Below are 12,902 nucleotides of genomic sequence, written 5' to 3'. Positions count from 1 at the left end.
TCTAAGCAGAAAGCAGGAGAGTGTCTCCCACCGCATCCACGGTTTCCATTGCAGGCGGTAATAAAGGCCATCGGGGCTGTAACTACATTCTTCACCAAAAAGCTCACCAACTTTTTGCTTTAGGGACTTTTTTTCTTTGTCTTTCTCTCTCTCTCTTTTTTTTTTTTTTTTGAGTTTATTTATTTATTTTGAGGGAGAGAGAGTGGGAGAGGGGCAGAGAGGGAGGAAGAGAATTCCAAGCAGGCACCGTGCTGTCAGCGCAGAGCCCGACATGGCTCTAACTCATGACCGTGAGATCATGACCCGAGCCGGTATTGAGAGTTGGATGCTCAACCGACTGAGCCATCCAGGTGCCCCTCTTTGTTTTTATTTCTGTTTTCATTTCTTTCAACTCTCTTCACTTTCTATCTGTAAATAGACAGTGAATTCCTTTGCAAGGTGACTACTCCACAAAAGTCCCAGTTCTGAGCTGAGCTGCCATTTTAATTCTCCTGGCTGCATATGGAAGAGTAACCCTACTTCACTGATCCCAGGCTGCCAGCTTCCTCATAAGCCAGTTAACTTGCAATGCAAAAAACAAAATGGAAAAAGAAAAGAAAGAGAAAAGCATCTCATCCAAAAAAGAAAGAAAGAAAGAAAGAAAGAAAGAAAGAAAGAAAGAAAGAAAGAAAGAAAAACTGTAGCCGAAACATCTTATCAAAAAGAGTTGTAAAGGGGCGCCTGAGTGGCTCAGTCGGTTGGGCGACCGACTTCAGCTCAGGCCATGATCTCATGGTTGGTGAGTTTGAGCCCCGCGTCGGGCTCTGTGCTGACAGCTCAGAGCCTGCTTTGGATTCTGTGTCTCCCTCTCTGCCCCTCCCCCACTCATGCTGTCTCTCTCTGTCCCAGAAATAAACATAAAAAAAAAAAAAAAAAAAAGAGTTGTAAAAAAGTAAACTTCTTACCAATTACTATGTGACAACAACAGAAATACTGAAATACTGAAGGAATATAGACCTACACTTGACTTGTCATCCTAAACTTGTAGACTTTAGGCCGGCAGGGAAATATATATAGATTTGTTATTTGTTTATTTTTCTTTAGTTTTAAAGGAGGGTAAGAGGGAAAGGAAGCAATTCTTTAAAAGGCCATTATCTGTATGCTATGGTTCCAAATCTCATAAATACCAAAGATTCTATCACACAAGCCAAGTGAGGTCAATCTCTAATTGGTCACACTGGTTTATGACCCACTAGGGCCATTTATATCCACTATCACCCTGGACCAAGGCTCTTTTATTTCCATTTCATTTATTACTCCCTGATAGCTGGTCCTTGAGTAAATACTTAAAGAGGAAAAAAATCATTTCTAAAAGCAGATATCTCTATTTTAAAGACTTGACCAAAACAAGTAAACAAACAAGGAGGAGAGAACAAACATCTTTATAAAATTAACCTCAACTTTTATTTTTGATCAGTGATTATTTCCTTTAAAGGGAGTATTTGAGACACTAAGTTATTCTTGTACCAGAAATCACTTCTTTCCTATCATTAGTGAAGTTAAAACTAACAAAAGCGATCCATAAAAAGGAGGCCACATGGATGAGAAGAGTTAAGCTCTACCAAAGACTGGCACCATACAGAAATGTTCCAAAGAAAAATACATCAAACCTCTATGTTAAATACAAGTTACTGGCTTCCCCCTGGAAGAACTGAGCATATATATCAAAGCACACAAACCACTTCTAAAACTTTCCAATGCCAGACCCTCACCCTGAATCAAGTTCACCTCCCAACGGTTTCAAAAGGCAGCTGCTGGCAAAATTCAAATCAAGTCTGAAGGTTAGTGAATAGTAATGTGCCAACGTCAGTTTCTTACTTTTGACAAACATACCACGGTAATGAGAGATGTTCACGACAGTAACAACTGGGTGAGAGGTGTCCAAAGACTCCGTATTGTCTTTGCAACTTTTCTGTACATCGAAAATGACTCATCAATAAAATGTTTATTGAAAAACAAACATAAAGCAAGGGTCCCCAAGCAGAATCCCTGGATTTAACGATAAGGCTATATTCCCCGAAACACACAGGAAGAAAGAGAGTAATCTAGAGATTTACTACAGCAAATGTAGCCAAGCAGCTCAACTCTCAATTAAGAGGAAGATTTAATGGAAAAGACAACTGCCAGGGGTGTCTGGATAAGGCATCCAAACACAGCTTGTTTTATGTGTTCCTGAAAGGCTGTTTGTAAATCAAACTCACATAATTCAAATAACATTTTGAACACGCTAAGGAAGTTTGTGCACTTAAAAAGCTATTTAATACACACCAGTGTAATGACAGACTTATTATGTAATGGGCACTAACTACATTCTCACTACTTGCTGAAGGGGGCTCCGTATGCATCATCTCTGTCCGTGGGACTGCCCTCTGGGTCCCACAAGCACATGCTGCCCACGCAGCCCCTGCCCCACGGGCCGCCACACTGCCGTCTTCCCTTCCCACTGCCAAGCCATCTTTGTGTGGCCCTCACGAACTGAGAATTATTACAGCGAATTCTACTCATGTACAGGTCCCAATGTCCAAACAGGCCTCTGCCTCCACAGTGTCATCCAGTATCTGGGCAACAAGACCCAACAAGTAAGAATACTCCACTGGACAACAGCATCAGAAGCAGATGAATGCACGGCAATTGTCCCTGCTGTTGCTGGGGCTCACATTGCAATTTTCCTGCCGGCATCCCAAACCATTGGTCAGATGGGAACTATTACCTCCTAGAAAAACAATTCAGGATCTGATAAATGAATGACACCACTCAGCCCAGGTAGGCAAAACATTCTAAGAAACTGGTTTCTCGTCCACGGTGAGAGGGCAGGATTCTGAATTCCAAGCGGGGAAGGGGCTAGAAAATACATCTTCAGTAGTTCATGAGCCAACCAAACACGGTTCACCTACGTACATCTTACATGAGTTTTGCCATGATGGGTACAAAATGTCACTGAACACTTGAGATAAAAATAACGTGCATAACAGACTACTGTCCAAAATGATTCATTCCCCCCGCCCCATCACTTCCCTGGGAGTATGAGTCCCTGCCCCTGGACTTGGCTGTGGCCCTATGGCTTCCTTTGGCCAGTGGCATATAGCCTGAAGAGACCACGTGCCACTGCGGAAGCTGGGCCTTGAGAAGCTTTGCCTATTTCTAGTTGCCCTCCTGCCATCGGCACTTGCCACTCGGAAGCAGACCTCCTGTGTGGCTGCCATTTCTTCACCTGCACCCCAGAAAAAAGGCATATGGAACAAAACCCCAGCTGACCCATAAGCAAGACTAAATAATGGTGTTTTCAGCCCCTGGGTTTGCAGGAGGTTTGTTGAAGGCATGATTTTGTCAATAGTTGAGTGATATACCCTATCCTCTCCCCGGATGCAAAAGCATCAGGTACTCACCATCTACGATTCCAGGCCAGCCCATGAAGTGAGCAGAAATCTGTTTCTCATCCTTCCCATACTCGTTCTTGGCTACTAACTTGTAGTCCCCATTGTTCATGTGAGTAGGATTATCCAGCTGGAGGCAGCCATGGTACTCCGTGTGATTGGTAACATGGATTTTAGTACAGATGTACTTGGACTCATTCAGTATCGCCCCGTTATAGAACCACTGAAGAGCTGGTTTGGGGTTGCCTTTCACAGTGAATGGAATGCACCAGTGGTGGTCTGAGGTTGGAGATTCGAGAAATGTGATAGTTGGAGCAACTAAATTGAAAAAGAGAAAGTTAATAGCATCAGAAAGCTCAGAATTCTCCCCATCTCCAGATATCTGCGTCATCAGCGGGGGGATCTTATTCAACGAACTGTTTGGTTTAAGAAAATACAGGACCAGCGACTCTGGAATCCATCAATATTTCGAATCACCATCAAGGCTGATCAAACTCCCTACAGACAGCTTCAAAGAGACTCTTTTCCTCATACTTAAGACCCAGGAACCATAGTCGTTTTTCAAATTTCGCAGTGTGAGAACCAGCTCCAAACAGATCGCAGAGATTTCTGACAGCAGAAAGGGTTCACTGGAAGTCAACTTTGGTTTCTAATACATATGCTTTGATATTACGTAGATTCATCACCAGGAAGCTGAGGGCCACTGTTTCTGCAATACTTCACTCAACAACACAAATAATGAAACGACTTTGGAAATCTTGCCTGCAGCACGGATCTCACACAGCTTATCTAAAACGGAGCAAATTGACCAAGGCGGGGACTGCTGCTGCCAATGCTGATTGATTATTATAAAGTATGATCCGCTGGTACTTTTCACTGATTGCCAATAGCAAACGCTCTTTAAAAGTATCACATTTCATGACAGTACGCTGCACTTTTGCTAGGATTTCAGAAGTCAATGTTTTGATCCTTTTTAAATGTCTGGAGTTCTGTCCAAACCTAGACAAACAACCTAGAGACCACTTTAACTTGAAAAATAAAGCACTTCACGCTTTGGGGAAACAACCATTCAAGTAGCATTTTTAAACGGAGTACTTATCCTGAGTGAGGGTATTTAAAATCCCCCATAATTGTTTATTTTATTGTGGTCTGACTTTGATAATGATACAATTAAGGACTAGAAAATACCTCCAGAGCCCTAAGAGCATCATTTTTCAGGTGAGGAAACCCAAGCCCAGCGAGGGTAAATGACTTGGTCAGTTTTAGGGAGTGACACGGATCTGGAACAAGGATCTGGGTCTCCTGACACCTAACCCAGCCGCCCTTCCGTCCTTGCTTTGCTTCCCAGTTGTACATGTTCATCACACAAAGAGGGAGAAAAGTCACAACTTGCTAACAAATACACTTTGACCAGGCTCACTACCAAGCCTATCTCAGTTATTAAAATTATTCACCATTTATTCCTTCTATTCTTTACCTAGATTGTGATAGATAAGGTCAATTCTTCAGACCATGGTGAACACCACAGATATTAACTGAGAGGACTTTGAATTTGAGCATCCTTATTTGTAGTTATGTGTTACAAATACAAGGACCCCAGTGGGGTAGGGGCAACACTTACCTTCCTCCCACCAGCCCAGGCCCCCAAGCCCAGGGCCCACATATTCCTTCCACCATGCTCAAATGAGCTTTTGGTGAGGTGTTGATTTAAGGACATAAAGTTGGAAGCTGGTTGCGTATGTTTGGGGATAGCATTGATTTCAGGCTTCTGGGTGGGTCGAAATGATGAGAAATTATGAGTCCAGTACCTACTAGGCACAGAGGTAGTACTGACAGTGACAAAGGACTTACAGTTGGTGACCATAATCATGCACTCCGACAATCACACACTGAACGTGCGCCACGGGTAAACCTTAGCCAGTGTATCGGTACCATGTGTCTACGCGTGTATAATGTGTATTCATACACACACACGTGCACACTCGTGTTTCTCTCATCCAAACCCTGACCCAAATACAGTAACGCCTCATTAATTTATACCACGCCAGCTCAGAATTTGGAACAATGTGCAAAGTATATGTGATTTGTACCAAATACATGTTCGCCTTAAACGCCACAATCTGGAATGTGAAGCTATGTGTTGTGTTGTTTACAACACTGGGAAATAACACACGTATGCTGAAGAAGGATTAGTGTCCTGTATCTTAGTTTCAATGTATACAGAAATTTAAAACAATAATAAAAATGTTCTGTGGGTAATAACAATTTTCAATAACTTAAGCAGGACACCACCAACCTTCCCACAGAAACCTGATGTCAAACTAATGAGGTTTTATTGCATCGACGGCACAATTGGGTGTTTGTGAACAGCCAGCCTGATACTTTAGGTGGTATAACTTTAAATCTTCATATGGCTTTTATGGAGAAAACAATTTTAGGAACTGGTTTGGCAGAAATTAAGCTAAAACTTATTAACAAGAGAACGATAACCAGTTCAAAATATGTTCTATCCAAAAAAAAGGTTGGGGGGGGAAGGGGGGAAGGCACAAGAGGACAAGTTTAAGATCAAAAAAGGAGCTTAAAAGAAAGACATGCACGAGTAAGAGGGATGAGAAGAAACAGAACATGTGACAGAGGCTGATATCTCTTTAAAAACTGCACACAGAACACAGCACACACTTTTTTTTCACACACTTCAGTAGCACCCAGAGTGCCCAACGACAAATGCAGGTGTGTCCGCGATTGTTTGCGATTAAAAACATAGGCCGGTCTGATTACGTACAATGTACAGTGAGGTTGACAGAATCTTGGTCTTCTCCTACAAGATTTTCTGCCACACAGGAGATCTGCTTTCCACTGTCATCAGATGAAATGTTAGTTATCCTTAAGGAGCCCTGTGTGTGGCTCGTTTCATTCTACAAATGAATTAACAGACAAAAATAATCTTTATCACAACTGATGCCAAAGTGAAAAGATTTGGAGTGTCTCCCCCTAACGAAAGAAAGAAATCTATACCATTAGAAAAGGTTTGGGGCCAGACAAAGGAACCAATCAGGAGCTATTCTACTTCTCTAGATTACAATGGTTTAATGCGCAATGCTGATTTAATCTTTGAATTCTTACCTACCTTTCTCCAAGGGAAAAGAGCCCAAGGAGCGCCCCTCACCTTGCTCACAGGGTCGCAAGAAGCTCACCAGAGACACAGAGACTCTAATCTAGTAGGTATACACAACGAAAATGCAAGCCTGCACTAGTCTTTGTTAACTAAAAGAATAAATAGCAAGTAAATGTACATCAAAAACAGTGTAAATTTCTCTTTCTGGCCCTATAAAATATTAAACGATCATCGCTAGATTAATACAATCTCAAGTTCTGAGACACTCTCATCTCTCTCTGAACACAGAGCCAAACAAAAGCCTTACCATATGCTTGGAAACCAGATTACCGACATCCCAGTACAAGTTCGGAACTGGATCGCCTGAAACACTGCAAGATAATGTGATAGACCTTCCCTCCTCCACAGTGAGGTTAGGTGCGGCCAAATTTGCTGATGGCAAACCTGCGGAACAAGAAAAAGTAAATGGAGATACATATAAACAGTCCGATGCATTATCAAAATAGCAACAAATTGAAAACTCTTCATGCTTTAGAACTGGTAATTATTTACTTTCTGAGACTGATTTATGGTGATCTGAAAAAGTGCCAGGTTGGTAAGCTTTACAAATTTAATGTGAACCAAACAATATGAGGTAATAAGATGAGGTAAACAAATTTTGCACATTTCTTAAAAATACTATTGTAGGAGCACCTGGGTGGCTTGGTCAGTTGGCGTCTGACTCTTGGTTTCAGCTCAGGTCATGATCCCACAGTTTGTGGGTTCGAGCCCCACATTGGGCTCCATGCTGACAATATGGAGCCTGTTTGGGATTCTCTCTCTCTCTCTCTCTCTCTCTCTCTCTCATTCTCTGCCCCTCCCCTGCTCACACTCACATGCATGCACGCATTCACTCTCTCTCTCTCAAATCAATAAAAACTTAAAAAAATGTTATTACTGCAAAGTAACTTTTTACTTTAAAAAAAACTACTTTATAAAACTATGTCTTCTCCTCTTTCACTGTTCTACAGTTGCCAATCTAGTTTTTTTTTTAATGTTTATTTTTTGAGAGAGAGAGAGAAAAGAGAGAGAGCAAGCACAAGGTGGGGGGAAGGGGCAGAGAGAGAGAATTCCAAGTAGGCTCCACACTGTCAGTCCAGAGCCCGATGAGGGACTTAATCTCAGGAACCGTGAGATCATGACCTGAGCCGAAATCAAGAGCTGGACACTTTGACTGAGCCACCAGGCACCCCAATAACCCAGTTTTTTATAGTCAAAAACAAAAGGGTGTAAGACATCTATGTTTTTTGGATAAACCAATTTTTTACATTAAGTAACTCATAAACATAACCTCACTACCAGACCTCAATTTTGAAACAGATTATGGGGGGAAAAAAAGATAGTTTTAAAGCATTCTTCAGACACGAAGCCTGACCATCACAGTATTAGAATGTTCCGAAGCTATAGAAGTCATAGCCAAATATCATAAGAAAAACTGGTTATTGTAAACTTCACGATATGATAAAAAAACAAGTCATGTGGATCTATACCTTCACATTTCAAAAGCTAGCTTTTCTTTATTGGTGCCATTATCACTTCATTAAACTATCGCACCTAGTGGGTGTTTACACTGCTTTCAACCACATGGGACTCATAGTATTTTCTGCATGAAGGCGCGTCCCAGCGAGTGTAACGATATGTCACGTCCTGCCTGTCAAGCTAGTCCCGCACTTGGTATCAGAAACTCTGCTTGGGACTGCGTTCAGCCAGACAGCTGTGTCCCAAGGACCTATGACACATCATTAACTCAGGAGTAACCCAGAGGTCAGAAAAGGCAATTCATCTTCAAGAGCCGTTGAATTGCCCTATTTGACCCACTATCTTCACAAAACTGCCATACACCCCTCGCCTACGATGCCATCCCCACTGACAAAGCCATTATTCTTTATTACTGAAACCGGACTGGAGCAAGGTTTATATAGGGTAGGTCTCAGGGTGTTCCCACCCCTGGCAAGGGACTTCCCAACAAGATCCGGCTGTCAGTGGCCTGCGTGACCTCTTCAGGACCTTTCCTATCAGCAACCAATAGACAGCGATGTTGTATCTTTCACAGGGTTTCAAAAAGGCCCCTAATACTCTGAGTTTCATACTCCGAGGTTTTCAATCTCTGTCGTACTCTTAACTTCTGAGGCTCTTCTTTTGTTCCTGAATGGTCTTCTATTTTTATGGCACCCTGTCTTTGTTTCATGGGTGCGGTATCTCCTGATCTCTTTGAGACGTCAATAACCTTTTGAATTTTTCTTCTCTCCGCATCAACACTGTTTCTTGCAACTTTTTTTTTTTTTGTATCTGTTTGTTTGGTATTTGTCTCTCTGATTATAAGCTTTTCTCAAACAGTGGGTATTGTTGGCCATTCACACATCTTTAAGAACAAGGTACGAGACACATTGTGCATTTAACTGCCAGCTTCATTGTAGAGTAGTATTAGTGGCCTTCTTAAACTGGATACCACCTGACCTTAGTATCATTAGATCACTTTGGGACAAGGTCTGGTCACATTATTCAGATAATGCTCTACCAGTGTCCTGCCCGGAAGAGGAAGAAGGATGGAAATACCAATATTCAGTATGTAAATCCATCATTTTCTCTATGGCTCTCACAGCCTCAACCCTTTCTGGAGTTCCTGATAATCTTTGTTTGATCCTCTTTAGCGAATAAACTTCCCAGGGCACCTGGGTGGCTCAGTTGGTTAAGCTTTCAACTTCAGCTCAAGTTATGACCTTGCAGTTCATGAGTTCAAGCCCCGCATCATGCTCTGTGCCCACAGCTCAGAGCCTGCAGCCTGCTTCAGATTCTGTGTCTCCCTCTCTCTCTCTCTCTCTCAAAAATAAACACTAAAAAGAGGGAGAATAAACCTCCAGTTTTCTGCTGTGGAGGGAGGGGTGCAGCCAGTTGGAACGTATGGAATGACAATGGCTTTAACTGCTCTACAAGGAACTTGAAGCACTCTCCTGTGTTTGGTTCTCCCTGCATTCCTGCTTCTTTCTGAGCCTTGTACCAGCTCTGCATCCCAAACCAAGTGTCCCCAAGCCTTTGCTGCTGCCAACCCGGTAATCAGCATTCTCAGCATTTACTTCAGTTTCTATTCATCCATCTGCTTTCCAGCTTGCACCCTTCCGGGCCTTGTTGATTCCTCTCCCATGTTCTTGGACTTCGAAATTTATCTATTGATTCTGGAGGGATCACAGAGCCAGGGCCTGCCCTGCTGCCTGTCCTCAAGGTATGACCTCTTCCACCAGCCAGACTCCACCAAGAGAGCCTGGAGGCATCCCTTTTGGCACCTTGAATACAAACCTATGACATGAATTTCCTATCTTTTACAAATGCATGTAATAGTTTGGAAATCCTGAGCAGAAAAAAAAAAAAAAAAAAGGTTAAAATAGAGATTCTCAGTAGAGAATGCTGTGCCATAATCTTAATTTCTCCTAAAAAATTTAATTTAGTTTGTTTTTTTTTGGTTAAGCCTAAATTTATATGATTAACAATTCTAAAAATGTTTGTTTAATTACAATAATAGTAGTAGTATTTATTGGGCATTCACTGAACCAGAAACTCTTTTCTAGTACTGTATTTTTTAATATTAATTTATTTATTTTGAGGGGGGAGGGGCAGAGAAAGAGGGAGAGAATCTCAAGCAGGCTCTGTGCTGTCAGCATAGAGCCCAACGCGGGGCTTGATCTGATGACAGTGAGATCATGACCTGAACTGAAATCAAGAGTCTGATGCTCAACCGACTGGGCCACCCAGGCGCCCCTCTAGTACTTTAAATGATTGTTTTATTTAATCATTACAAGGAATCATGGAGTTAAGGATTTGTCCTCATCTGCTTAATGAAGAATATGAGTTCTGGAAAAGTCAAATACATCTTCCAAAATTGCCCAAGTACCTGTAGACCTGGGATATGAACCCAAAGTTCAAGATCTTCACCACTACACTGTACTTCCTTCACAGACTGAGTACATCCATTTTAACACAGAACATAAATACCAATATGTATCCATAACCTGAGAATTTAGTTCATTTAAAAAATAATTACGTGTCTATTTGTGAAGGAAGAATGAGTCTCCTTTATTTATAGAGAAATTGTATCACCCTGTCATAGCAGTCTCCAAAGGAATCTGTGCAAAATTGGCCAAGTCTAGATCTTTTAAATGTAAAGTCTTCCACAAATGAGTAAGCATCTGACTCACGTTAATTCTAAAGCATTAATATGCTGGCCAAAGATTCAATAATGGAAAAAACAATCTGTACTTGAAATATCACTTGAGGCTTAATTAGCACAATAAAAATGAATTGGGATGCATGAACAGCCAAGGCAGGATAAACCATTTGCCAGGCACTACTTCCTGGCTTAATAAGATTTGAAATCGGCACAAGCACAGAGCAAAGCTCAGCGAAGCTTCCAACAGCTTCTAGCACTACTGTCATGGGATCCTGATTGAAGCTGCAGACGTGTCTTCCTCTTGCACTCGGAGAAACCTGACTGGAGATCAGAAATGACCATCTGCCCAGCCCGACAGCCACCTCCGTGTCCACGTCTCTTGATGCGGATGTGTTCAGAAAGGACACACCGGCCTTCAGACCTCGGCAGAAAGTCACCAACCGCACGGTGGAAAGGCTGACTTTCTTGAGACTGGGGCCTCCCAAACTGTAATGCGTATGTGAAATGACCAGCAGATCTCATTGAAATCATTGCTTCTTTTGGGGCGCCTGGGTGGCTCAGTTGGTTAAGTATCTGACTTCAGCTTGCGTCACGATCTCACGGTTCTTGAGTTCGAGCCCCGCGCCGGGCTCTGTGCTGACAGCTCAGAGCCTGGAGCCTGGCTTCAGATTCTGTGTCTCCTTCTCTCTCTGCCCCTCCCCTGCTCATGTTCTGTCTCTTCCTGTCTCAAAAATAAATAAAAACATTAAAAAAAAAAATCACTGCTTTGTTCTGGTAGGTCTAGGTTGGGGCCTTGAAAGTCTACATTTCTAGCAAACTCTCTGTTCCACAGACTACACTTGGAGTAGCAAGGGTTTGTTTAGATGATAGATGTTGGCTGGACAATTGCTCACTAGGTTTTTGTGTCTACAACTATTATTCTTAAATTTGGCAGGGGCCCGAGCAATCATCTCATCCATGGAACTTTCCCCAGAATGTGTTCTGTGGAATTCAGACTCCTTGAGATGTTCTGTGGGGGGCTAAAGAGGGAGGTGTGGAATATCTAAGATTTAAAAAAAAATAAGAGCCTACTGTAACTCTGTATTGTTTTGTAACTCTGAACGTTCACTATGCCCATCACACATTAAAATCTCTCAGAAGTCCTGCTCTAAAGGAATCATTTCACTTCCACTGATCTTATATTCCCCAGCTTTTTTGAGTTAACCACTTCTCTGTGGGATCTCGTTGTGGCTTTCTTACTTTTATTTGCAGCAATTTCACAAAATATAAGAGATACGCATATTTAAATATTAGATGTAAAATATATTGAAGGCTAAATGTTCATATTGATGATCGTAATAACTTTAACAGCTAATGTTTACTGAGTACTTAATGTGTGCTAGACCTCATCTGTAATATTTTCCACATTACCTTATTTGGCATCCTAAAAACTCTTGAAAGCAGGAGTCATTAGTATCCCCATTTCCAAATGAAGTTAAAGCTTATCAAGTATCATAACTAAATAGCTAATGAGTGGGAGCTGGCCTTGACCCTCATCTGTCTCCATGGCCTTAACCAACACACACAGCCTCCTTCAATGGGCTCTCCCATGCCTCTGTGTCCTTGCATTAGCACACACTTCCAGAGTGTTGACTACAGCTCCTAGGATCACTAATTGAAAGTATGCAGATTCTCGGGGCACCTGGGTGGCTCAGTTGGTAGAGCGTCAGACTTCAGCTCAGGTCATGATCTCATGGCTCATGAGTTCGAGCCCCACATAGCATTCACTGCTGTGCGAAGCTGTCAGCGCAGAGCCTGCTTCAGATCCTCCGTCCCCCTCTCTCTCTGCCCCTCTCCCACTCACGCTTGCTCTCAACAATAAATAAACATTAAAATAAATAAATAAATAAAAATAAAGTATGCAAATTCCCTCCAGTCCTCTGTCACCATTCCTAATGAATAAGAAAATGCTCACTATTAATAAAATATTAGGTAAGAATAAATGCAGGTGACCTCTCACTAAAAAAAATAAGAAACAAATAAGTAGGGTCTCACTTCCTAATAAGTGAGGCAAACTGACCTCTAATCATTTTGAATCATTAACTCAACTTTGCAGTAAGTGACATAGGTCAGATTTGGGTTTCATTTTTCAACAGCCACCTGAAGTTAGGGATTACGTTCTTTCTCATCTTGT

General features: G+C 42.0%; 1 protein-coding gene across 5 annotated transcripts in view; it reads right to left on the bottom strand.

The window, feature by feature from the left end:
- Nucleotides 1-12,902, bottom strand: part of NTRK2 (neurotrophic receptor tyrosine kinase 2) — a 335,800-nt gene that overhangs the window by 280,024 nt on the left and 42,874 nt on the right. For all 5 annotated transcript variants that reach the window (XM_053907837.1, XM_019423519.2, XM_019423521.2 and 2 more), the window contains exons 6-8: nucleotides 6,836-6,972; nucleotides 6,196-6,328; nucleotides 3,426-3,731 (exon numbers count right to left, since the gene is read on the bottom strand). In XM_053907837.1, coding sequence (XP_053763812.1) covers nucleotides 3,426-3,731; nucleotides 6,196-6,328; nucleotides 6,836-6,972 — 576 coding nt within the window. The remainder of the gene's footprint in view (nucleotides 1-3,425; nucleotides 3,732-6,195; nucleotides 6,329-6,835; nucleotides 6,973-12,902) is intronic.

Source organism: Panthera pardus, unplaced genomic scaffold (assembly GCF_024362965.1).
Source record: "Panthera pardus isolate Hobbes unplaced genomic scaffold, ASM2436296v1 HiC_scaffold_20, whole genome shotgun sequence".
Lineage (NCBI taxonomy): Eukaryota > Metazoa > Chordata > Mammalia > Carnivora > Felidae > Panthera > Panthera pardus.
Note: the sequence above shows the minus strand (reverse complement) of the source record. Positions and strands in the feature narration are given on the sequence as shown.